Here is a 27,703-nt window from a genome sequence, read left to right as displayed (position 1 = left end):
TATCTCAGAACTATGTCACCCGGCTATTTCTAAGTACAGGAGAGGTTGGGAAATACAGTTTTTTAGCTGGACATACATCATTGCCCAAACAAAATAAGGGCAATATTATTACGAAAAGGGAAAGAAGTGTTAGTATCCGGGCAGGTGACAGTCTTCTAAGCAATAAATTATCCTAATTGCTTTTATTTTGTTATTTGAGGTGAAAACTGACCTTATCACCACAGAACATCAATGTCTAAGGGGCTGCCACAAATTGGCATCTAAGAAGATGAATTTATTTTTGTTTGGGATCTACTAGAAGGGCTTACTTATATTTTGTGGCTAAGTATAAGTTGAACACAAATAATACACTGGGCCCTATTCACAGTCCAGAGAATGGTCCTAGTACAAGATTACATCTCTATGTAAATGTAAACTTGCCTGTTTTCTTGTTATAGGAATTTGGTAGTTGCAAAAAAAAAAAAAAAAAAAAGATAAGTCTTGGTTATATGAGTTTTTTTTTAATTTACATTGATGGGGTAAATATTTATTAAGCACCTTTTATGTACAAGGCCTTCTACTAGGCACTGTGAGTGAAACAAAAATTAATCAGATACCAGTCTGGCCATCACCAGTGTGCATTGTCCGGAAGGAGAGAAAAATACAGACATCGATGGCCGTAACACAAGGTAGAATGTGCTAATGTGATAAGACGCATACAAATCAATTGTTGCAAGCATTCAGAAGAGAGAAAGATCATTCCTGCCAGAGAGAAGTAAGTAAACATGACCTGGGGAACCTAAGCACATGTTTTCATTTTAAGAGTTTGCTTTCACAGCTAGTGAGCGTCCTCATAAGACTAGAAAGACATGTTGATGATGCACAAGCAGTGCCCTTCCCAGATCATTACAGAGAGGCAGCCTTGCATGTCGTACCATCCTTTGGTTCCTCGGTAAACTGACGTGGAGGTTTGGGGAGGATTGGAGCATTTGTTGAGTGTCTAGTAGGACCTTGGTGTTTGGTCTGTTACAAGAATCCTTTACTGAATGCCTGGGCTGGATTTTCATACGTGATCTTCATTTAATCCTCAGTAGTCCAGCAAAGTAATTCTAATTACCTATGAGGAAGCTAAGGGTCAGAGAAGTTCAGGAACTTGAAAAGGTCACCCCGTTTGTAAGTAACAGAGCCTGCATCTGAGCCCAGGCATACTGGACTGCAAAGCCCTGCTATTTTTCCACTTAGACCTGAGTCTCTGCCTCTCACTGATGACCAAATCTGGATTTGTAGGCATAGTAAGTGTTGAACAGTGAACTCCTTTTTCAGCCCTGCATAATAGTGAGTCCTATTCCCACCTGGTTAAAACTTGAGCGTCACTTGGATACTTTGACTTGCATTCAGAGTTAATTTTGTTACCTGCTTAAATCTTAAGAGAATTGGACTTCCTTTTGCCTCTTGAATAATGTATTTTTGTAATAAATAACTACATATAGGTGGTACAAAATTCAAAAGGATACAAATGATATATAATAAACAGTTTCCCTCTCTCCTGGACCCCCAGCTAACCAGTTCTTTTCCATGGAGGTCACTAGTTTTTTTTGTATATCCTTTCAGATTTGTTCTGTGCAAATAGCAACTTTATGTGTGTGTGTTTCTGTGTGTTTGTGTATCTGTGTGTGTTGGTGTATGTGTGTGTGGTTCTGTATATTCTTTTTGCTTTTTACAAAAATAGGAACTTACTTCTGATCTTGCTGTTTTTATTAATTTTTTTTATTGTATTTAGATGTTCCAGCAAGATGTTTTAGCAAAAGAAAAACCCAGGGATCTTGAAAATATAGTTAAGTTGTCACTTTGGCAACGTGTATCAAATCGATGTTCTTTACTGATGGCAGTTCCTTTACAGCATGAAAAATCACACTCAATAAAGAATATTTTCACTTCCAAGAGCCCTTTGCTAACAATGGCTTTTCTTCCTTGGTTCCGCTTCCAATGACTTTGTCCATGCATGGCTGTTAGAGAGCTCTGCAGTCCTCATTCTGATTTCTGGTCTTCCCTAGCCTGAAGGAGGCACCTTTTTCCCCTTTCTTCCCTTCTTTATTATGAACAAAAATATTGATAGGGGCCTGAATTGGGGCACTTTCGAGCACTCTTCAATCTATGCTCATGTGTCAGGATGTAGTGGTGAAAAGAGGAACCTACAGGAGCCCTTTCCTGCCTCCCTCCCCTCCAGCTGAATGTTTCCCACAGATGTGGAGACCCTCGTGTATGGAAATGGTGCTTGAAAGGAAAGGATTTGTTTCTGAGTCTGCCTTGCTGGACTTTTTGGTTACTTGTCCTCAGAAGGCTTGCCGGAGCAGAAGCAGGGCTCCTGGGCCCTCTCAGGCCATCTAAGACCTTCCACATGTACAGACACCGTCCCCCTCCCCCAGTGCCAACCTACGGGCTCTGCCCATGGGCTTGGGTCTTCCTTTGTTCCCCTCCTTTGGGTCAGAGATGAAGGTGAGGGAAGAGCTTTTCAATTTCTGTTTTGGATGGTTTGCAGAGATGAACATCTCAGACTGTTCCATTTGAGAATGCTCTGACCCTCTTGCTCTGAAATCGTATTGCTCTTTGTCAGGCCTGTCCATGTGATACATTTCCTCCGCACGAGACTCTTTGATCCCCCTCAGACCTGTCTAGCCCAGGACCTTTGGCACATTTCCATGAAATGGGACATTCCAAGGCATGAGTATAGAAGGATTAGTTAACATTTTACTAAAGCTACCAATTTATCTTTTATATCTTAAAAAATAAAAGAGTCATAAAAAAGTCATAAAAGATAATACTAATAAAGTCTATCTAGAAGGTAAATGTTTCCTAAGAGCATCTGATCTTATTCCTTTTGGCCTTGCTGTAAGGAAATGACATTTCTCCCATGTCTCTTTAAATGTAGTGTCTACAGATGGAAATCAATTGCCAGAAATTCTTTTAATAAAAAAGACCTTATGTGTTTTGTCAACTTCATTCTTTTTCTCTTAGTATTCACATTTAAAGCTTTCATAATGCATGGATATTGAAAGCAGTATTAATAGTATTGAATGATCAGTAACAAAATTTGCGACCCCAAAAAACCGAATTTCTATTGAGGTAAATAAGTTGTAAGGATTTTTTAAGCATGTACTTGAGAAAGCATACGTTTACATCCATATGTTTACTATAGACACGGGTTGGTGTTTGTGATATTTAGATGGTGATTTTTAGGTCTTTATTGATTTGTAGGCTTACCCTCTGAGCGAATATACCTTTGTGTTGATCTTAGATTCGTTTAGTGAGCAGTATTCAGATAGCAGTTTTACTGTCTGTACCTTATTTTTTTGAAGATTTTATTTTTAAGTAACCTCTGCACCCAGCATGGGAGACTGGAACCTATAGCCCCTGAGATCAAGAGTCATATGCTCTATCGACTGAGCCCACCAGGTGCCCCTGAGGGTGTTTTGAAATGTAAAGTCTTATGTCAATCTTTAGGTCCACAAGGTGTTACTGTGTCAGAAAAGTTAAAGTTAGTAACAAGCTTGCTTGCTGGCTGGCTTGCTTTCTTTCTTTCTTTTTTTTAAAGATGGATGGTAACAGAATGCCACCTTTCTTTTCTTTGTTTTTTAAAAAAAATTTTATTTATTTATTTATGAGAGAGAGAGAGCGAGAGAGAGAGAGCATGCATGCAAACAGGCAGAGGCAGAGTGAGAAGCAGGCTCCCTGATGAGCAAGGAGCCTGATGCGGGACTTGACCCCAGGACCCCGGGACCATGACCTTAGCTGAAGGCAGCGACTTAACCGACTGAGCCACCCAGGCGCCCCAGTAACAAGCTTTCTGTTCCTCCTGTCTCCACCCTTTCTGCCCACTATGCCCTTGCCACCCTGGCTTCTTTCCACTCCTCAAATGTGTAAACCTTCTAGAAGAGTTCCAAGTTCTCCAAGTGGGCTGGTGTTGAGTCAAGCTTCCAGCCACTTCTGTTTTGTGCATTATTTCTTGTGCTTGACACCCACTAGGAGACATTCGTTAAATATTTGTTAACAATGAAGGAAACGCAGGCTGAGAGAGACCAAATGCTTTTCTGATTTCTGGAGCTGGAAAATACACAGTATCCAGATACCCTGATTCCTAGCTCAGTGTACTCTCAACAAGATGTCTCCATTTTATGCTTCCAGAGATTTCCCTTCTCTGAGCGTGGCCCTGCACTGGCCTCATTAGAGAAGTTTTCCCTCAAAAATTACCTGAACGGTTTCCCTTTTCCTTTTGTCCCACTTGAGGATTACAAGCCAGATGTTCATTTATAGCAGATGGGTTATAAAGGGCATCTCCATTGCCTGTCTTTTTTTCTTTTTCTTGTAGGCCATCTTTGGCAGTCACACACTCTCTAACTCCAATTTATGGACAATAAATACTGGTGCAGCTTACAGAATTTCAAGTGCCACAGGTAGTGGCCAGAAGCCAACCCCTCTGCCCCAGAAAGTGGTGCCGCCTCCAAGTTCTTCCTCATCGCTGACCCCCAAGCCCCCAGCCAATCATAAACAAGTCCTCAGAAAGACCACATCCCAGAGGGCCTCCAAGTAAGTTTTCCTTAATCTTCTTTTTGGTTTCTCCTGGGTTGTGTCTATTCTGTGCTAAGAGTACTCTTTATTTATGAGGATCTCAAAAGTGTTTGTACTGAAATGTTGAAGACCAGGAGCCTGTGATGGGGACTGAAAGCTAACTCTGGTTCTCAGCATGGGCTGCAGGTCAGAATGTGTACCTTGTGGGAGGGGCAGGTGCGGCTCTTAGCTTCCCTGGGGATTGTGATGAGAGCTGATGCAGGTTCAAGGTCATTGCTAAGTCTTCCAGCCTCTGACAGGAACTGAGATCAGACAGTGTACCAGGTAATGGTGCTGAGCTGTGGGCTTGGAGAAAGGAAAGGAAGGCTTCTTCCTGATGTATTCTATTCTTGGTCTTTCTACAGAGTCTGATCTCTTCAATTTCCTGTAAAATTCAGTACTACCCCCCCTAACCCTTGTTTGTTGTTTACTTCTAGGCATTTGGATGGGAAGACATTGGAATGGGATTTCAAACTGGGGTTGAGGGGGTGGTAGTTAACTTCATTGACATTAGTATACAGGCTCTGTGGAGCAATGTGTTTCTAATACCTTTTATAGTCTGCCCATTTTACCTCAAAAAGACACTTCCATGCCCAAATCAAATTTTTTCACATTCCATCCTTCACTGTTGCCAGCCATATTTTAGCTAATGAACCAATCGTAGACTAATAAAGAGTATTAGTTCTAATAGCCCTTCTCCATTTAAAATTGGGGAACTTTTCAAGGATGCCTTTAAAAGGCAGGTGTTCCCTGTTGGATAAATACCTAGAGGGGGTTTGTATCTTTCTCTTGCCCTCATTAAGGTTCCTCATTCATGTGTCCTTCGCAAAATCAATTTTAGTTGTAAGAACGAATCCTAGGTCGCAGAAAAAGCAGTTCCTCTTTTTTCCCCTTGGACTGTGAATCAAATTCTGGATTTGGATGGAAACCAGCCCCTCGTGGCCGTTTTAATTATACTGCTGCCATTATTCATTTATCCAACAAATATTTACTCTGTGCCTACTAAGGGCCAAGTGCCATCGTAGGAAGAGTTGGCATTGTAATGACTTTACAGAGCTCTCTGGAGCAATAGAGAAGGGCAGTCGGAAGGGGGGCAGTTTGTGGTCAAAGGCCAGGAGCACAGTAAGAAGGATGCTGTATGGCTCCTCAGCCTGGCAGGAGTAGAGGCGAGTCTTTAAAGGTTCAGCCTCTGGAGCCAGACTGCCTGTGCTCACACCCTCCCTCCACAGTTTACTACCTGGAGACCTCTGGCAAGTTGCAAGGTCCTTAATCTGTTAGCCTCACTGTCCACAGTTCTGAAGCAGGGATAGTAAAGAGTGCCTGCCTCATAGGGCATTGCTAACTATTCGCAGAGTTAATCCACGGAAAGTACACAGAACAAGACCTAGGACACGGAAGAACTCAGTGAGCCGTAGTTGCCATCATAAGCATTCGAAAACCATGCTCCTTTTCACAGGTTCATAAGCCCACAGTTAGTAGGAAAATCCGTGAGTCAGATACGAATGTTGAATTTGCCAGTGCACTCCCTATTTGTGGCTCCTCTAAGTACTGCCAGTAGCCCGAGATGGCCCACGGTGGCCTGTATAGCTGGCTGGTCTGCCATGGGGGGGCGGGGGGGTACGTGGGCTCTGTCAGCAGGCAGCAGCCCCGGACGTTTGAAGATGCCGTCCACCGCCCTGAACTCATTGCTGGCAAGGGAACTCTTCAGCCCTTAGAGATGGAATTGCAGCTCTATGGACAAACTTTGCTGCATTTTTGTGGTTTCTTCTCTCTGACAGGCAGGAGTGTGGGAAAACCGGAAACAGCTCAGCACCAAAAATGCACAGAAGGGGGGAAAAAAGCAAGATTTCTTCAGAATTGAAGAAATACAATCCAAGTATCAAAAGGCATGCTGTAAGGCGTTGTTCCAGGAAATAGTTTCCAATTTGCCTTTAAAATTCTAACACAAGTCTCCGAAGCTAAATAAGTTAGTACTAATGGAGACCTTACCATTTCTCTCACTTACATGTAAAATGTAGAGTTGCCAGGGCCCCCCTGTTTTTAATAATCTTCAGACTTTCAGGAAAAGGAATAACATTGTTATCTGACCCGACTCAATGGAAAGTTCCTTCTAGAAAGTATTCAGGTAAAAAAAAAATCACCTTTTTATTTTATAGTAATTTCAGATTTACAGAAAAGTTGTACAGACAGTACACATGAGGGTAAGAACACCCAGTTCTCCCCATTGTTAACATCCTGTATCACCATGTACATTTGAAGAAGGTGCCTGAGAAACCGTCATTCGTACATTATTATGAACTAGAAATGCCATACTTTATTTGGATTGATGAAGTTATTTTTAATCTAGAGAAAACTTTCATGGCCCCTGAAATTAGGATCCTTGAGTATCAGCCGATTTCTTCTTATTGTTCTAAAGTAATTCATTCTCCTTGCCAGCCTAGCAAATTACTTAACATTTGTGTGACTTCATTTCCTACTTAAAATAGGGATAATAATAGTACCTGTCTCATGGGGTTATTAAGAGAAATAAATGAATTAATGTGAGGCACAGACACGGTGCCTGGTACATTAAATGTGCTGATTAGCATTCGCCATTATACCGTGTCATTCTTAGGTTCATACTAAGATGGCATTTCGAGAAATTTTCGGGTAACTTTTTACTCTTTTCCTGCAAGATATTTTGCTTCATTTGCTGGAAGCTCATTTCAGCCTTTATTCTGGCTCGGTTCAGATTAATCAGGAACCCTCAGTTATGAGTGGTGATATTGAGTCACACTCAGGAATGCCATAGTTGCCCCAAGAGACACATCTAATGAGAAGTTGTAATGAGCTATTGACCGTGCCAAGCCCTGTGTTTTGGGGTTGAACTTCAAACTTCTCCTAGCACAGAAGTTGGCATTGGACAAATATAGAAGCAATTTCCAAGAGCATCAAAGTTTCCACATCCTAGAGGGTTGAGTTTAGAGAACAATAGAACATAAAAGATGGAATGTCATTTGGATGTTGGTGCAAAGGGAGTTGGGAATCAGAACAGTGGGGTCCTATTTCTTTATGATAATATTCAAGTGACTTTCCCTCTAAAGACTTCAGTTTCCCATCTGTAAAACAAAACCACTGTCCCCACTGAATAATTAACCAAAATAACTTGTTTTCTGTCTGTTCTGTTGAAAGCTTTTTTGAGCACATTCGTTTTTTCATCCTGTTGCTTTACAGCCATTTCCTTGTCCCCACTTGGCCCAGAAGTTCTTTGTCGTAGTTCTCAGATCTACATATTTGTACTACAGGATGACAGGCTAGGATCAGCGACATGCATCTGAACTGCATCTTCCATGTAAATGACCTTTTTCTCAGAGCAAGAATCGTGCTTTCCAGGAAACATAGGGAAAGAAACCTGCGGAGATTAAAGTTTGCCAGGGACATGGGCGAAACTCACAGACTAGCCATGACAGGGAAGGGCAGAGTCAAAGCTGTGGTGCCTGGGGCCGCTCTGAAGAAAGAAAGGTCCGAAAGAAACCCCAGACTTAACTACAGTGCTCTTCTTTAAATAGCTGGGGTTACCTTTCCTTGCCCAAGTTGTAGGATGTTCTGCACCAGGGTGACCTCAGCAGAAATTGAAGGTAACTGCCTGTTCTGTGTCAGGACCCAGGACAGAGGTGTTTGTTAATGGCTGCCGGGCATCAGGAAGGGAGGAGGGCGGCCAGGAGCCCAGCAACGGCGGGGACACCGGGACTCATTTGTGGGAAAGGATTGCTGACGGGAGCAATATGATGAACGATGCAAAGATTCTCAGAGATTAAGTTCAGACAGATAAAAAATGGGGATCGGGTTTTTTAAAAATGCACTCTGTTTTTTTAACAGAAGCATCATTAATGTGAGAGAAAGGGATCAGGAGTTGAAACGGTCCAAAAGTTAGGTTTTGATGTGAGGATACAAGGTGTCGTATTGTAGCAACCATCTTCTGTCAGTCTTTCAGCCTTTTTTATTATGTGCAGTTTCAAGAAATATGATCGAATCTGTGGCATTTCCATCTTAAAGACAGGATTCTCTAAATTATGCATTTTCAAAATACGTATTATAGACTTTTAGTGCTGAAAGATAAAAGACTGCAGGGTAGTGAAAGGCTATGAGTGGTCCACAGGTGGTCCTGGCAGAGCCAAAGCCAAATCTGAGTCACCTACTGTGCTAACCCCAGACTCTTCCCAATAGACCACTAATTTCAAAGGCCCCCCGCCAACCCGTTCAGATCCATTCTGTGCAGCAAATGACAAGTTAATCATCCTAAAATATTGCCTCCGGGAAAATGCAATGTAAGCACTTAAGAGCACGCTCCCGTCCCTTTCCACACCAGTTTTACTACTTAAGTGGCCACTGAAATACTCAAAATGGGGCAGAATTATTGTCACTTTCCTACTGCAGTGTTGGGAGAATTTCTTTTAGATGTAGCCCAGGAAGGATTGGATTAAAGAACAATACTGAAGGCTTTCATATACTGCCTTCCTATGAGAGTGAAGTCTAGAAAATGAATGGAATATACAAGACAACATCCTCTCACTCTAAGGGGAAGGGCCTGGAAGTACGAAGAGGGCTCAGGAGCTAGTCAAGGGGTGACTTAGACTCTTTCCTCTCTCAGCCTTCAGCATTTGGACTTCAGCGGTAGCATTAGGATATCTCAGGGTTTTGCTTTTGGCGTGGATGATGACATTGGTCAGAGAGCTGGGTGCTAGGAACTACACGGAACCAGAAGTTCTGCTGGCATGTGTGTGGTCCAGTGAGGAGGAGAAGTATGTGAGAGTCATGGAATGGTGGGTCTTCCTTTGGTGATTCATACTTGGGTAATTTACATTAAAATCTTACTTCTCCTCCCTGCAACTGGGATGTTAAAATGGTAATATAACTGGGGCAGCTGGGTGGTTCAGTGGGTAAGCATCTGCCTTTGTCCTGGGATCAAGCCCCATGTTGGGCTCCCTGCTCAGTGCAGAGCCCACTTCTCCCTCTCTTCACTGCTCCTGCTCTCTGCCACTGTCTCCGTCTCTAGCCATCTCTCTCTCAAATACATAAATGAAATCTTTAAAAAACAAAATGGTAATATAACTGTTGGATATTTCCCATGCCTCACTTTCCTCTCTTATCTGAGTAGGAAAATCCCTTTTTAAAAGATATGGGCAGGATCTTATGGGTTTTATAGAATCCGTATCAGTTCCTCCATGATCATGAGTCTTTAATGGCAAACTTAGATGTTCCTTTCTGAGGACGAGCAAATATTTAAATAAGTGGGGCCTAGGAATAGATGATATCGCTTAAAAGAAAGCTCAGGAGAGGACTCAGGGGAGCTGCCAGCCTCTGAAATAAATTCAAGCAAGTGAGAGAACAACATTTTAGAAAATCCCTAATGTGTATTCTTGAAAATTTTAAGTATAGACCACATTGATGTGTAGAGCTTTAAAAAAGCCATCTCACGTAGAGACTAAGTAGTCTATGGTCAGGGAGAATATGAAAACTACCTAAGTGAAAAATTGGGCTGGGCGCCTGGGTGGCTCAGTGGGTTAAGCCGCTGCCTTTGGCTCAGGTCATGATCTCAGGGTCCTGGGATCGAGTCCCGCATCGGGCTCTCTGCTCAGCAGGGAGCCTGCTTCCTCCTCTCTCTCTCTGCCTGCCTCTCTGCCTACTTGTGATCTCTCTGTGTCAAATAAATAAATAAAAAATCTTTAAAAAAAAAAAAAGAAAAAAAAAAGAAAAATTGGGCTAAACACGATAAATTGGGCACTGCAGAAAATTGAGTTAGTGAAATAGAGGACAGACTTCAAAAATTCCTTCAGAATTCTGAGGACAAAGTATATAAAGTTAGAAATGTTGACAAAAGGTGGATTCACCCTAAGATAATGAATTCCAGAAAGGGAATAGAAGTACTAGTCATTATTCCCAGCAAAATAGAGCTAACTTAAGGACATGAAAGGTTTTGAACAGTATAATAATTAGTGAGATTAAATTAATAGATATAGTTTTGTGCCCTGCAGAGCTCCCATGGAATATTTTTCAAAACTAGAATATTTTAATTAAAGCCTCAAAAATTAGTAATTATGTAGGGTGATAATATAGAATTACATCATTCTCAAACCACTTTACAATAAAATGAGATATTAAAAGTCTGGATAGAATGCCCAAATAATTTTGGAATTTTTAAACATTCTTTTAAGTAACTTAGATCAGAATGTTATTGCAAACTATATTAAAAGTAAGAATTATACACATCAGACAAGACAACGATGCCTTCTTTTGCCATTTTAATTTAACATAGTGTTGGAAATTCCAAACAAAGCAGTTAGGCAAGAAAATGAAATAAAAAGCATACAAATTGGAAAGGAAGAAATTAAACTATCACAATGTGCAACTGATTTGATATTATATATAGAAAATATGTAATGTTTTCTAAAGACTCCACCACAAAACTGTTATAACTAATAAATGAATCAGTTAAGTTTCAAGATACAAAATCAATATACAGGGGCACCTGGGTGGCTTAGTGGGTTATGCCTCTGCCTTCAGCTCAGGTCATGATCTCAGGATCTTAGGACTGAGCCCCGCATCGGGCTCTCTGCTCAGCAGGGAACCTGCTTCCCCCTCTCTCTGCCTGCCTCTCTGCCTACTTGTGATCTCTGTCTCTCAAATAAGTCAATAAAATCTTTAAAAACAAAACAAAACAAACCAATATATAAGATCAGTTGCATTTCTATACACTGACAGCAGACCTTCAGAAAGAGAAATTAAGAAACAATGTAATTGCATCAAAAGGAATAAAAAATACCTGGAAATAAATTTAACCAAGGAGGTGAAAGTTCTATACACTGAACTCTGTAAGACATTCATGAAAGAAATTAAAGAAGATGCAAAAATAAAGTTATTCTGTGTTCATGGATTGGAAGGATTAATAGTGAATAGTACACAAGACAATCTACAGATTCAGTGTAATCCGTATCAAAATGAAAAGGTCACCTGTCAGATGGGAGAAGATATTTGCAAATCATATATCTGATAAGGGGTTAATATCCAAAATATATGAAGAACTCATACAACTCAATAGCAAGAACAAACAATCCAATTAAAAATGGCAGAAGAACCAAAAAGACATTTTTCCAACGAAGACATACAAATGGCCAACAGGTACCTGGAAAGTGCTCAACATTATAATGACATTATAACATTATAATCATCAGGGAAAGGCGGATCAAACCTACAAAGAGATATCACCTCACTGTCATCAGAAAGATAAGAGGTAAGTGTTAGCAAGGATATGCACTGTTGGTAGGAATATAAATTGGTGTGGCCACTATAAAAAACAGTATGGCAGTTTCTCAGAAAAAGAAAAAATAAAGCTATCATATGATTCAGAATCCCACTTCTGGATATGCCTCTGAAGGAAATGAAAATAGGATGTTGAAGAGATACCTGCACTCCCATGTACATTGCAGCATTATTCACAATAGCCAAGATAGCGTAAGAATCTCTGTGTCCATCAGTGGATGAATGGATAAAGAAGATGTTACACACACACACACACGGATTACTGAACCATGAGAAAGAAGGAAATCCTGCCATTTGTGACAACAGAATGGACTTTGAGGGCATTAAGCTAAGTGAAGTGAGATAGACAGCAAAAGACAAAAACTGCATGGTATCACTTAAATGTGGAGTTGGGGGAAAAAAAAAAAACTCAGACTTATACAAACGGAGTAGGAAAGTGGTTGCCGGAGCGGGGTGGGGAAACAGGGAGGGGTACAGACTGCCAGCTACAGAGGATCTGAGGATCTGTGTAAAATGTGGTGACTATGGTTTATGACACTGTATTGTATAATTAAAATTTGCTAAGAGAGTGGAGCTTAAATCTTCTCACCAAATAAAGAAGGTGAGCAAGGGATAGATATGTTACATAGCTAGAAAGTGGGTGGGGATCCTTTCACAATGTGTATGTATGTCAAATCACTACAATAGATAATTGAAATATCTTACAATTTTATGTCAATTATACCTCAATAAAGCTGAAATATTTTTAAAAATAATAAAAAGAACTGTATTTATCAAAACTTACATTTGAAATATAGTCAAAGATATACTCAAAGGTAAGTTCATAATCTTGGTTATTTTCATTGTTACAGTGTAGGAAGATTGAAAAGAAATTAACCAGGATATAAATGGCAGATTAGCTTCAACTGATACACTGGCGGCAGCTGATTATCTAGAGTGTCTTGTTGACATGAATTATTAGCACTTCTCCGAGCCCAGCAAGAAAGAGTGCTTTGATAGATTAGTAATGTCTGCCACAGACAGGGAGTATGAATAATGAATATGCACACCACATGTTTGTCATACCTGAACTAAAGGATTCCTTTCTTGATGTTAGAAAAGGGTGAATAAAACAAAACTAAGAAAAACAGGTCAAAGGAAATAAGAAAAGGAATATAAATAAAGTGAAAAGCAATAAAAAGTTAAATTCAGAACCTTATTTAGTTTGGGGTAGAGCAAACAGGGAAAGAGAAAATAAACTTAGCTCTGCCATAAAAAGAAGAGAACTAAAAATAACAAAAAGGTTTTTAAAGTAGATACAGGGTTGGGGTGCCTGGGTGGCACAGTTATTTAAGCATCTGGCCCTTTGTGTGAGCTCAGATAATGATCTCAGGGGTTGTAAGATAAAACCCCATGTTGGGCCCCACGCTCCGCACAAAGTGTGCTGGGGATTCTCTCTCCCTCTCTCTCTACCCCTCCCTCCCATTCTCTCTCTGTCAAATAAATAAATCTTTTTTTTTAAATGAAAGTAGGGGCACCTGGGTGGCTCAGTTGTTAAACGTCTGCCTTTGGCTCAGATCATGATCTCAGGGTCCTGGGATTGACCCTCACATTGGGCTCCCTCTCCCACTCTGCTTTTGTTCCCTCTCTCACTGTGTGTCCCTCTATGAAAAAATAAATAAATAAAATCTTAAGTTTAAAATTTTTAATTTAAAAAAATTTAAAAATGAAAGCTATAGGGGAGACTAAAAAACTATAAGAATACTGCATAATTAAATGCTGCTAAATTTAAAAAACTGGATGTAAGTTTTTTTCAAATATTTTCAAATATATTAACTATTCAAGATTGGTTTTTGTAGAACCCCCCAAGTAGAACAAGGTAGAAATCTTTAAACTATCTGAATTTGTTCTTTAAAAAATAGGGTACATGGGTAGGCCTAGGAGGCAATTTAAAATATCATCTCTAAAATAGTTCTTTGAAACTTTTTTTCCAAAATCTTTGGAGACTTCCAAGTGGCTACAGGATAAAGTTGAGTCCTCACTCTGACACGAAAGCCTTCAGCAATATGTCCTCTGTGTGTCTGTAGCCTTCCCTGTACTATTTTACAGTCTGCTCTACACCCATGCTTCTATTTATTGTTCCCACATGCTCATGTTGTTTCCCCCTCTCCTTTGTGCCCTTTGCCCTCTTTTTTTTTTTTAAGATTTTATTTATTTGTCAGAGAAAGACAACTATCATATGATCTCCCTGATATGAGGAAGTGGAGATGCAACATGGGGGTTAAGGGGGTAGGAGAAGAATGAATGAAACAAGATGGGATTGGCAGGGAGATAAACCATAAGTGACTCTTAATCTCACAAAACAAACTGAGGGTTGCTGGGGGCGGGGGGAGGGAGAGGGGGGTGGGGTTATAGACATTGGGGAGGGTATGTGCTATGGTGAGTGCTGGGAAGTGTGTAAACCTGGTGATTCACAGACCTGTACCCCTGGGGATAAAAATACATTATATTTTATAAAAAATTTTAAAAAAATAAATTTAAAAAAAAAGATTTTATTTATTTGACAGAGAGAGACACCGAGACACAGGGAACACAAGCAGGGGGAATGGGAGAGGGAGAAGCAGGCTTCCAGCCGAGCAGGGAGCCTGTTGTGGGGCTCGATTCCAGGACCCTGGGATCATGACCTGAACCGAAGGCAGATGCTTAACAAGTGAGCCACCCAGGCGCCCCACCCTTTGCCCTCTTGAATCTAAGTCCTGTGTTTTATTCAAGATCAGGTTTTAATTTATCACGTTGATCCAGCTTTTCCAAGTGCCTCAGCTAACTCTATCATCTACCTCCTTGTCTGATTTTTCCTTTTTATATGTGCTCTTCTCCCCATAATTCTCTAGGATAGATACCTTGTCTTTACCCTTTATCACACATATCTTGAATGTCCATTGTGTTGGGCGTTGCTCTAAATATTGCTGATAAGACCAGTGGACAGCACAGATACAAGCCTAGTTTCCAGGAAGTTTATTTTTAAGAGAGGGGAGAGAAGTGTATATTCCTCAGTCCCTGGGCTGGCTTCTATTCATGACGACCTCTCAGGCAGTGGTGGTAGAGGGGGCCGTGGTGAAGACGGAGACGTGCCAGAAGTGGTGATGGTGCAGTATTGTGTATCAGGGTGTATGTGTCAGGGATCACCAAATAGCAATGACCTCATCAGTAATTATTTATACCACATAGGGTAGTAGTGTACAGGAGGCAGGAGAGCACAGTTGTTAACAGCCCAGGATTTCTAATTAAATTTGAATCCTGGCTCCTTTGTCAGTTGGCTGTTATTTGGGGCTACCTCTAAGCCTCTGTTTCATTATCTGTAAAATACTACCTACATCATGGAGTGGTTCTTAGGGTTAAATGAAACCATGTATTTCCCTGACATACATCAGTGTCCAATGCATGTGTGTTGGTATAGTTATAATTTCTGCTGCTGCTGTTGTTCCCTATTTAAAAAGATGGCATTTTCGTTGTTATTATGCTGATATTCCTAAGTGTGGTTTGCCTCTAACTGACAAGGCTGTGGAAATTCAAATGCATTCTGAGATCCTGAACACTAATAACTCTAATGACTATTGAAGGCAAGGGCTTAGCTTCAAATAAAACAAAAGACTAAATTTGGACGTACCGACTTCCAGTCAAGTTGTCTCCACAGTTTACACTTAATGCCTTCCCTCTGCTTCAAATACATAGCAGTGATTTAAAAAAAAAGAAATAAAGAAAGAAAAAAAAAAAAACAGAAGGGTCTAACTGAGCTTCAGAACAAGGGAAACATCTCCTTGGTCCCCAAATGGACAGAAATAACTGAGAATCAGTGAATGATGTTGAAACAACAAGCTTTCTGAGCTCTGCTTTAGAAGCAGGTAGTGACAGCCTAGACAGAGTTCAGCTCAAGTGGCATGTCAGGGCCTGAAAGTGCCCTATGCAAGAGGAAAGACTTAAGAAACCGAGCTCATTAATTGAAAATAAAACAGTAATTTTTCAGCTGGGGAAGATGTTGCCCCCAGAGGATGTCTAGCCATGTCTGGAGTAATTTTTTTGTTATCATAGTTGAGTAGGGGTGGGGAGTTCCTATTGGAATCTAATGAGTAGCGTCTAGGAATTTGCTGGTAAGCGTCCTGCAAAGCACAAGACAGTTCCCCACAAAAAAGAATTATCCAGTCCAAAATGTCAATAGTACCAAGGTTAAAAATCCCGAGCTAAGGAATGCAGCGGGCTCTCCTCATCAGAGACTTGATAAAACTGGTGTGGACCACAGCCTGAGGGTACAGCTATTCATGTCCCAGAATTCACCTGGATTCCTAAGTATGACCGAGGCAAGGGCACTGAAATACCAGTATAAAGTCTGGTTCTTGACTGGGGTAAGAAGGCTGGGCCGAAGCCACTGTTAGACCTTCAGACAGGAAGGGCTGGGCAAGTACAGAGACAAGAGGGGAGATGATTACTATTCAGAATGAGCCTGCAAACCAAAATTGCAAAACACGTGAATAAATCTGAATCTAAGAAAGATTGCCAACAAAGTCAACAAGTGGAACATGAATTCCTTATGAATGAAATTAATATTTTTAAACAGCCAGACATATTAGATCTGCTACCTGATAGGATTATCCTTTTGAATATGGCATGTAACTCTGATCATAGTATCAGAAGGGAGAACTGAGGGAGAGGTAGACAAGTTGCATTTTAATAAATAATAACTGAGACTTCTCTGGAATTGAAGAAATAAATGTAAATGTCCTCAGCTGAAAAATTCACCCCATGTACCAAAACAAATGCACATCTAGACACATCAGAGTGAAACTTCAGAACACTGAGCATAAAGGGAAGCCTTACCTACTGTTTGATAGAAAATTCACAAAGGAACCCAGAATACTGGCATTCTCCTTTTAAGCAATAATAGATGGTAGAAGACAAGAGCTAATAGCTTCAGAGTGTTGGGGTAAAGTAACTTTCAGTCTAGAAGTTTATACCCAGCTAAACTGTCATTTAAGAAACCCACCAAAGTACACAGGCAATTTGAGATATTCAAAGTCTAAGATGATGTACCACCTATGACCTTCACTGAAAGACTGGGTGAGGACTGGATAGGATAAAAGTGAACACAGAGTGGGGGATAACATGAAGGCAGTGACATGCAAAACTTTTATTAAATGATAATAAATGTTAATGACTATACACATCATTGGTGTTTTGAAAAACTAAAATATGTTTAAGACAAAGACAAGATTAAGGGACAAGGGGATTCAGTGGATAGTGAAAATAATAACAGTTCTAAGGGCAAGACAGAACTATTGAAGGAAAAAAGGTAGAAAAAAAGCTAAATTTTACACTTAGAAAAAAACAGCTAAATAATTGACATACAATCTGTAGCATTTTTTTTTAAGATTTTAGTTATTTATTTGACAGAGAGATCACAAGTAGGCAGAGAGGCAGGTAGAGAGGCGGGGGGAAGCAGGCTCTCCGCTGAACAGAGAATCCAGTGCAGGGCTCCATCCCAGGACCCTGAGATCATGACCTGAGCCGAAGGCAGAGGCTTAACCCACTGAGCCACCCAGGCGCCCCACAATCTGTAGCTTTTAAAACAACAGAGGGACTGAGGAGAGAATGGAGAAACTTTGAATCCAGTGGAAGGCAGGAAAAGAAAATAAAAAAGCGAAGAAAAAAGGTGATAAGTGGAAAATAAAAACTAAAATAGTAGAGATAAATCCAATTATATGAGTAGTCACAGTAAGTATTAACAGGATTATACTCTTCTATTGAAAGGTTAGATTATGAAATTGCATTTTTAAACATGTTCAGTTATAGCCGGCTTGCAAGAGAAATACCTAAAGTAAAATCACACAGTGCAGAGGGTGAGAAGAAGGTAAGCCATATAGTAATTAGAAGGAACATGAGTATAGCAATAGATAAAACAGAATTAAGCAAAAATCACTAATAGGAATAAAGAAAAGAACTGGTATGCAGTTAACATCATAAATTTAAAATATATAAATCAAATGCTGGCAACAGTGTAAGGAAAAATTGAAAAATTATCGATTGTAGTGGGTAATTTATTTGAATCTACTACTATTGGTAACTGATTGGTCCCTCAAATAAATTTCCGAGGATATTCAATATCTGAAATGCAGAGTAACAGTGGCTTTTCATCTTTTTCTGACCACCATTTATAATAAAAAAATTAAACTTTATATGCAACCTAGTAAAAATGTCTATATTATGTATGTGAAATAAAGCTTCACAAAATAATATTTCCTATTATTTTACAAATACTGTAGGGTCCCCTAAATTGATTTTACAACCCGCTTATGAGTCAGAACTCATAACCTGAAAAATATTAATAGCTATGTATAGACTCCTGCAACCAAAAGGAAGAATATATCTTTTCTTCAAGTATATGTTTACAAAATTTCAACATATGCTATCACAAGTGAAGGCTCCACACATTTCCAAAAAACCCATATCAAACTGTTTGCACTTTTTTTTTTAAGATTTTATTTATTTATTTGACAGAGATCTCAAGTAGGGGGGGAGGCAGGCAGCCTCTCTGTCCGCAGGGAGCCTGCTTCCTTTCCTCTCTCTCTGCCTGTCTCTCTGCCTACTTGTGATCTCTGTCTGTCAAATAAATAAATAATAAAATAAAAAAGACAAGGGTTGAAAATAAATGAGATAATCATTTAACTTGAAAAACTATAAAAGGAATAACAGTAAATTAATCAAAATCAAAATAAAATAATAAAATACAGAAATCCCCTACAACAGCCTGGCACATGGGAGAACAGGAGAGAACAATGTCTGGCACATGGTAGATGCTCATTCAGTATTTGGTGAAGGGATGAATGAAACTGACAATAAACCATAGAGGGGCTCACCTCTGGAGAGACTAATCCAGTAAATTAAAAAAAAAAAAAGAAGAAGAAGAAGAACCACAGAGAGAATATTAGGAATAAAAAGGAATATAGCAGCAAAGATAATGGATTATGGCTTAGATAACGTGTAGTGTATTTTTTTTTAAGATTTTATTTATTTATTTTACAGAGATCACAAGTAGGCAGAGAGAGAGAGAGAGGAGGAAGCAGGCTCCCCGCCGAGCAGAGAGCCCAATGCGGGGCTCAATCCCAGGACACTGGGATCATGACCTGAGCAGAAGGCAGAGGCTTTAACCCACTGAGCCATCCAGGCCCCCCACGTGTAGTGAAGTTAGAAAATGGCGTCGTGTGCGCACTACACAGAAGTTGACTTCGCGATGTGTTTCCTGAATTGGTTTTGGAACCAGAACGCAAATTAATAATGTTCTCATTGTTACTTGTTAAGGATTAGCATATTAGCTTCTGTTTGGGCAACGCATACATAATCCCTGGCCTGATGGATAAAAGGAAGAAGCACAGAGACACCTGTGCACGTGTAGGTGGTGAGAAACTCGAGAGGATTCATCTGTGAGTAAATGTTTGCTAAGAAAAATCAGTACGTGTTCCTTTTGGAATTTAGTTCTTTAATCTAACTTGTACCTTGAGATTTCTTCTCTCCTTTGGGAATTGAAAGAGGTTGGTTTCACCAATATTTTTAAAAATGATCAAGTTTGGGGTTTCTTTTCAGGACATTCTCAAATGCTACCCCTCCTGTCAGCCACATCCCCGGCAAGGCCAGCATCTCTAGCTCTCCTCTTCCTGCGAAATCCTGAGCATTTTTCTTTTGTGGGTCCCAACTTCTGTAGAAAGGTCATCCCTGATGTGGTGGCATGGATCCAAGATAAACTTTTACGAAACCATTGGAACAGAAAACTAGTACCTCTGTGTTAGAGATGTGGAAAGTCTTGAAAAGAACTCGAAGAGCAACAATATAGCACCAAACCACAGTCAATCTTGTGAAGTAATGAACAAAACAGATCTTAAAGAAAGGATATCACTTTCAGTAAAGTTTCCACTGATCAAAATAATGGGAGGAGGGAAAAAAGGAATAGAGGAAACCACAAATAAAGGAAATAAAGATCATGAAAAAGCACGTCAGAAGCCTTACCAGCAAAATGGATAGGAGGGATTTTGCTTATTAGAACCCTCCCTGACTGGTGATGATCCGTCTCATAGGCCGGCTGGATCGTGTGCTCCTGACGCCAGTGGAATTCCTAGCCAGCTGTCTGATCCGCATGTATACCCGAAGTAGAGACTAGAACTAGAAGAAATCTTTCAATAATAAATGTAGACAATATTTCTGCTTATGAAGATATTGTTTATTTGTAATGCATTACTGAAACAGTTTCTTGGAAAGGCTGAGAGGCTGTTCTCCCCTCCTCAGAGTCAAGCCTTTTCTTAGACTTCAGGAAAATGCAAGAGATCAAAGGAGTAGGCAGAGTGAAGCCAGTAAATTGAATTCTGGGTTAGAAAGTGCACACTTAATACCTAAAGAAACTCTTCAGTTACTGGCCCTGAATCTATCCCAAGGGAAGGTCCTGCCTTAGTTGAAAAGAGCCTGTCATTATTAATGGAATTTTTCTAGTTAGACTTCTTCACTGCTGCCATCGCGCTATCATGTATGCATGGCCATGTGTCATGTCCGCACTGAAGGTGCTCAGTTCCCCGGGAAGCCTGCCCTTCCTTCAGTGGCTTTTGATAATTACACAGTTTGTCCTTTGGAGACAGGTCTGAACTAAGCCCAGCACCACAGCTGAGACTGTAGGAAGTCTCAAACTCCTGACATTGGGCTGTATCTTGGGCTCCTCCATCTCCTGGAACCTGCCCCACTTCCAAGAAGTGCAATTAAGAAAGGCTGTGGGTCTACGTAGTCCCATGTAGTACTCTTCTTGGTTTAAACTGACTTTGGTGTAGTATAAAATTAATGGCACTTCTCTTGTCCCATCTTTTCGGTTTTCCTCTCTGCAGAATTCTTGAAACTTTTAGAAGTCACTTTTCTGAGTTCATCTTCTAACCAACTCTTCATATTCCTTATGTACTATGGTCAGCAACAGGTAATGGGACTGCACCAGACACACATGTAACTTCGCACATTCAGCTCTCCAGAGAGTAAGAGAATGTGCAATTTCAGTAGCAGCTGACTCCATTCGACGTTCCTCTTGGGATGGGTTGGGATGGGCTGGACGGGAGATGTATCCTTCCTGCCCATGCATCTCCTTCCCTACCAGCCTCTCAGGTAGGACGAGCCTCCCCCGTGCTGTGTGCTCTTTTTATGCAGAAATCCATGTTAGATGACAGGCCAGCCACTTCACACAGGTGAAGAAACGGTGGTTCGTTCTGATGCTGAAAATACGTGTATATTGGATTTATTGAGAGGTCATTTGTCAATCTCCAATAGACCTCTCTTCAGGGAGTTGAAGAGTTATTTTGACCATGCGATTTCTGCCTGGTGGATTGCCACTTAACTACCTTCTGACTTTAATAGCAAATTACTGTTAATGTCTAAATTCTGAATATGTTGTGGTCCTTCTTCTGTAGTTTGTTTCACAGTCCTATTCCATACTGAATCAGAGTCACCGAGTCCCCCGACTTAGTATTTCAATGGATAGATAGGCTTATGGCGTATGCAAAGATGGTTGGTATTTCTAAGTAAAAATACCAATACTAATAAAAGTTAATGTTTATTTAGCCATTAATATAATGCCAGACACTGCACTAAGATTCACCATCTCATTTAATCCTTAACAACCCTCTGAGGTGTCTTGACGTCAAAGCAGTGACTGACTTAGACAAGCAAGGGAACACGTACATACCTTCCTGTGTAACTATTTCCCAAAACACAGGTGCTCCCAGGAAAGCAGCAAAGAATTATTGCAGAAGGAGGCCAGCAAGTACAAATTAACATACAGATTAACATACATCATAAACAAGCTGTGGTTCAAAAGTTCTCCTTTAGGAGTGGGTTGTCCAGAAGCTGAAATGTGTTTTCCCAGGGACATGATGTCATCACCACAAAAGCCTATTTACCCCTGGTGTGCCTGAAGTAGTAAAAACACAGACCCCAACCATTTTGCGTACCAGCATTTTCATGGAAAAAACTCACTCTGAATTTCCTCTTGAACGGCTGCTGGACACATTTCTCCACCGCTGGGAAAATGGGGAGCCTATGCTAGAAACAGCAGAACCATGAGCAGTGTTCGAAGTCAGAATCAGACGTCGCTCCCAAGGCCTGTGGCGGAAATGGATGGGGAGAGGAGTGTGGAAGAGTGACCGAAGCTGGGGACAAGGGGGACAGTCATAGGCGCAGGAGATGTTGGGAGAGGAACAGGAGGACGTCCATGAAGGTGAAGGGCGGGATAAGAATTCTAGAGAAGAGGGGAGAGGACAAGGAGTTTGAGGACCTTGAACTCATGAGTTGTAAACACGTAAGAGCTCTGCTCATCCCTCCGGTAGATCCCTGTTCCCCGCTTTTGTTTCTTCTACTGACTCCAGTGTTTTGCCTGCCTCTCTCCCTTTCACTATTTAATTCCTCTGTGATCCTGAGACCAGCCCTGTGGCTTTTCTAGACTTCGCTGCCCCTAATGTGGTCGAGCGGCCCTAAGGTTTGTGATATTTCTTTGGATGGTTTTTAGTTTCTATGGAGGAAAGAACCCATCCCAGGCTCCAGAACTTTTCCTTTTTCACTTGGATCCGGAAGAGCCAATATTAGCTGTAGATGCTTTGGGTAGTTCTTTGGGTCCATAAAGGGCTGAAATAAAATGCGTAAGCATTTCAGGGGTAGCTGTCCAAGGCTGAGGCTCATGGGAAAAGGGAGAAGCCCTCTGTTCCTTTCTCTCCTTTTTTTTTGTCTCCAGGTTCCTTGTCCTCCAAAGGCGAGTGGAAAGGAGTGGGCAGGGCCCGGACCGCAGCTTCTTGGAGGGGAAGGGTACAAGACAGCGCCATCCTCGCCTCACTGCTGGGGTGTGCTCTCGAGGGATGTGTCTCTGTTGAGGGCGTAGGGACCACCTAATCACCTGAGCATCCGCCAGGGTCTCCCTTGTGCCACCTTCCCCTTACCCGCAAGTCAACGTTTCCCTTACTTCTCTAGAGATAGAAACCAGACACCTGTGGAGCTAGGAGAAGCCTCAGTTTGCAGGCTTTATCCCAGACCCACTGAGTCAGTATCTCCAAGGGAAGGGCCTGGAAAGCTCGATGATGAAGAAGTGATCCCAGGTGGTTCCTGTCAAGGATGTTTGGCAGACACTACTTGCCTGCCCCTCCACCTTGTTCGTTTTTAAAGGCTCGTAGGACATTCTAAACCTCTGTCTCAGATTCATTATACATATATGCTGTTTCCTCTCCATGGAAAGCTCTTACCTGTTCCCTACTCTTGGCCAATCCCTACTTCTCATAACTTCACAACTCGACTAAAATATGATTTTTTCAGACCATCCTTGACCACTCTCATCACCATCTGCATCAGATCCCCTTGTTTCATCCTCTTAAATCACCTTGTGCTTTTTCTCCCTGGCAGTTATCACATAGTTTGTACCTTGTGTATTTGCCTAATATCTACCTCCTCACTAGTACCAAGCACAGTACTCCAGAACTATTTTTTGCATGGATGAACAAATGGAAAACTAGTGCTCGGAGAAGGGTTTCACAGGTTGGATTGAACGCTGCTCAACAAATAATGAACTGAGCATAGGAAAATTTGAATCTTCCAAGGTAAAATTTGCACACATCAACTGAAGGCAAAGTAGACGGGTCTAACTAGTAATTTGTATTTATGGGACAATGGATCAGATTATTTTTAAAATACTTAATAAATACCTAATGTGTGCAAAATGCAGTATTGGGAGCTATGGAGACAACGGTGAGTAAGGCGGATAAAATCTCTTGTCTTTGTGGAGATTTTTTTTTTTTTTTTAAGATTTTATTTATTTATTTGACACAGAGAGATCACAAGTAGGCAGAGAGGCAGGCAGAGAGAGAGAGGAGGAAGCAGGCTCCCTGCTGAGCAGAGAGCCCGATGCGGGACTCGATCCCAGGACCCTGAGATCATGACCTGAGCCAAAGGCAGAGGCTTAACCCACTGAGCCACCCAGGCACCCCTTTGTGGAGATTTTTAGCGAGGATGACAGAACTAAAGCAACCAGTTACACGGTCTCATAATTATAATTTTGTAAATGCAATGAGAGCCTGTAGTAGGGAGACCTGGCATGGTCTGTAAGCGAGTCACAGAATTTCTAAGACATGTGGCTGTGGAATCTGGGCCCAGAGCATGCAGTACCCTGCGTCCTGTGAGGTGCCGTGAGGGCAGGTGCTTCTGTATAATGGCTTCTCAGCCTCAGCGCTGCAGACATCTTGGGCCTTGCGGACACCTTCCAGCGTGCCATAGGAAATACTTAGCTCCATTCCTGGCTCACCCCACCAGAGGCCAGTAGACCCCCCAGCTATGAAACCCCCAAATGTGTCAACACTGCCAAATGTCCCTTGTGGAAGGGCAGGAATCAGGGCAATCTCTGTCCCTCCTTTGTACCTCAGTTGAGAACCACTGGCCTACTTGAAACTTGGTTTTTTAAATAATGCCTCACCTCGTGATTTATCCAGATCAGTGCTGGGAACAGCATTTTATTCATCGATAAACGCATTTGCTGAGTGCCTCTTAGGCACCAGGTGCTGTGTGAGGCACCGGAGACAGAGCCATGGTCACAGCCATGTGTTTTCTGGAAACTACCTTCTGGGGGAGGGAGCAAGACAATGTTTCAGAAGAAGGGAGAGGTTGGTCCTAGAGGTCCTTTCAGTGAAGACAACAAGGCAGAGCCCCCAGAGGGCGGGGATTTGAGTTCCCCCTCCCTTCTGCTGTCTGACCGACCTGCTTGTGTTTCAGGGGCTCCTCCGCGGAAGGGCAGCTGAATGGACTCCAGGGCAGCCTGAACGCTGCGGCCTTTGCACCCATCACCGGCCCCACAGGTCAGTGGGCACAGCCATCGAGGCCGGGATGACGGGGCGGGGGCCACCCTGGGCGTGTTCTCACTTGTGCCTCAGAAGAAACGTGCAGTTCAAAGAATGAAGGAGCATCCGGGCTTTTGAAGCATTGCAAATGGCCGCTTGAGGATGGAATGGTTTTCCAGAACTAGTTCGGGGTAGACGACGTTTCTCGGTCCGGGAGAGTGTAATGGGATTTGCAGCATCTAGTAGAAAGGCCTGTGTCTGACTGGTGTTCCTCCCCGTTCATCTCGGATCCCCACCCGTAGTAGCTCCCGCTGGCTCCGCCACACGCTGGAGCCCTTGTCTTTGGTCGGGGGCCTGTCACACTAGTGTGATGGCCTGTTGGTCCGTTGCCAGATACCTACTGAGGTCTTAAAGCCTCTCAGTGTAGGGACCCACCTAAGTCAGGCAGCATCGGCCCAGGGAGAGTTTTCTAGGAGTACTAATTTGTAAAAAACATGCTGATAAGTAATCAGGAAACTAAAAGAAAATCACGTGGATTCCCTTCCACAAATATTTCTTACTGAGCACCACCCATGGAGAAAGACGCTGGGCACTGAGGGACACAGAGGGTGCACCAGGCAGACCCTGCGGCCAGGGGCCCTACAGACTCAGGGAGAGAGGAGAGTCAGCAGGGAGTGGGTACAGGCTGGGTGGTTCTCAAGGGCCTGGGGATGTGTCGGATAACCGTAGGCAGCAGCGGCTGAACATCTGGTGTGTTCAACGCAGTTCTGAATGCTTCACACATGATAACTCATTTGTTCACCAAATAGGCATAGAGCAGGAACTGTGTTGCCCATTTCACAGCTGAGGAAATAAAGGCACAGATTATGAAACACATCCCAAACCTCATAGCTAATAAATAGCAGGGCCGTCTTGGAAGCCCAGAGACTTGGCCTGGGCTCTTTAGGGATTAGAGTGCATGTTTCTTCTAGAGGAAGAAACATGTAAGCGGAGGGTTGCATGCTGATAAGTCCCCCAAGAGAGGGGAGGCGTGGGGCTGAAAGAGTTCCAGGAAGAAAGAATAAGGCCTGCACAAATGGGGGCCGGGGTCGGGGGGTGCACATGCACGGTGTCCTGAGAGCCCTCCTGTGTCACCGTAGCTAGGGACTAAGAGCTTGGGCGGGGAGCAGCAGGAGAACAGGTCATGGCGATAGCAGGGCCGGTTCGTGAGCCGTGTAGGGGAACTTGGTCCCGAGTGCAAGAAGCAGCCATCGAGGAGTCTAGGGCTGGGGTGTGGAGGGTGTGTGTGGGACCTAATAGACATTCAAATGATTATAAGACCAGCGAGAAACTTGGTTGGACTGTATCCTGGGGATAATTCCATATATGTCATGGGCTTCCTATGGACCTAAAGGACAAAATATATAGACAAAAGCTTTATAACGACATCCATTCAGGTAATAGTATAAGAGTATAAAGATTTTGCTCTCCACTGAAAATCTTGAACCTGAATTCAAGAAATATTTGATGGATATCTACTTGCTCTTCCCCTCCCCCAAAAAAGAATTGCTAGAATACGGTAGTTATTTTTAAGGAAGTAAAATTTCCCCCTGGAACTGTTACGGCCTGGGAACTGGGTGGCCGGGAGAATTTTGCACCACAGACAGCTGAGTATCTCTACCCAGATAACTGCTGCACCCGGGGAGGGTTGCAAAGCGTAGGGGAGGCAAGAAACGTGCCTGCCACATTTGTATGTCCAACTGATGTGTCACGTGCAGACTTGAACTCGCTGTGTGCGCTCAGCATCTCATCATGAATTCATATTTCCTGACTGAAGTTATCTGTTAGGGATTTTGTAACAGTCGTAATGAACTCAGTAGCCTCATAAAGCCACAGAGCATAGAGAAGTTGTGTGTCTCCCTGGATCCCGATATCTGGTTTTCCCTGCTTCTGTCTTAAGACAAGTGCATTATTCTTGTCACCTTGTTTAGGCTGCCTGCTCTTTACTGCTTTTGTCTCCAATGACTCTGGACCCCTAAAGTGCCTTCAATTTGTTTCCGTTCTGTGCCTTTCCTGGTGTTCCTGATCCTCAGTTAAAGAAACACTGATGAACATGGTATTTTCAATCCTTCCCAATCAATATTTTGCCTTGGCAGTATGGCAGCAGCTAACCCCATTAGAGTTACTTCTGCGGCTAGTCAGGAACTACCTGGCACTTTAGGGTTTCAACTACAAAGCATGTGTTGTTCTCTATGACACATAGATTTAAAGTGTTCTTCTAGGGGTTCAGAAGGGTGTCCTACAAAAACGAGGGTAGGTTGGCATCAGCAACATTTTTCTTTAAACCCATAAGAAGGGAGAGCAACCCCCATAGTAAGTCAAAGTAGACATGTCTCTCAGAGATGGGACATTTCTGCCCCAACAGGAAGCACCACACTGACTCGGACAGGTATTTAAGCCCCTGTCTAGTCCGGTTAACTCAGCTGGTTAAACATGGTATTATCAACGGCATGAATATAGCAGAAGTCTGTTTCCTGGCCCCTTGACCCTCTACAAGTCTAGCCAACCAGGCCTTAAAGCTGTGTCACTTTGTTCATCGGGCGCCTGAATAAGATAACTCGTTCAGCCCAGCACACTGTTGAAAAACAACTCAGAACCCTTTCCCCCTAAAGGTGACCTAGTGACAGTGTTCTTCTAATTGTGAACATTAAATGAGGTAGTGGATGTGAGGGCTGCTAGCAGAAGGCCTGGAATGCTCCACGAACATTACTTTTTCCTTGACTTCCCTCCTTCAAGCTAAACATTCGGAGTTTGCTGTGGAAGGAAAGGTGTAGAGTCAGCAGATTGGGAAACTCGAGAAGGAAGGCTAGAGTGAGGGCCTTTGGCTCAAAGCCAAAGCCATTGGCCTTCGTTCTTTGTAAGCGTGGCGTTCTTGAGTTCTGAAGTGGAGATGGTGAACTAAAATAGCAGGGAGCCACAGA

The 27,703-nt window shown here is 42.1% G+C and overlaps 1 protein-coding gene across 20 annotated transcripts in view; it reads left to right on the top strand.

The window, feature by feature from the left end:
• The window catches only part of TTLL5 (tubulin tyrosine ligase like 5), a 284,568-nt gene that overhangs the window by 211,301 nt on the left and 45,564 nt on the right, over positions 1-27,703 (top strand). For 16 of the 20 annotated variants that reach the window (XR_006604351.1, XR_006604357.1, XR_006604352.1 and 13 more), the window contains 2 exons: positions 4,346-4,563; positions 24,679-24,761. Coding sequence is in view for 15 of the 20 variants with exons in the window: in XM_013058381.2 (XP_012913835.2) it covers positions 4,346-4,563; positions 24,679-24,761 (301 nt within the window). In the remaining 5 variants the exon portion in view is untranslated. Of the gene's footprint in view, positions 1-4,345; positions 4,568-24,678; positions 24,762-27,703 lie in introns of those variants that run through there. The other 4 variants (XR_006604362.1, XM_013058395.2, XM_013058388.2 and 1 more) reach the window with 2 other exon arrangements.

This window comes from Mustela putorius, unplaced genomic scaffold, assembly GCF_011764305.1.
Source record: "Mustela putorius furo isolate JIRA1106 unplaced genomic scaffold, ASM1176430v1.1 tig00000129_pilon_pilon_pilon, whole genome shotgun sequence".
Taxonomy (NCBI): domain Eukaryota; kingdom Metazoa; phylum Chordata; class Mammalia; order Carnivora; family Mustelidae; genus Mustela; species Mustela putorius.
The sequence above is the reverse complement of the archived record's forward strand: the minus strand, read 5'-3'. Positions and strand labels throughout refer to the sequence as shown.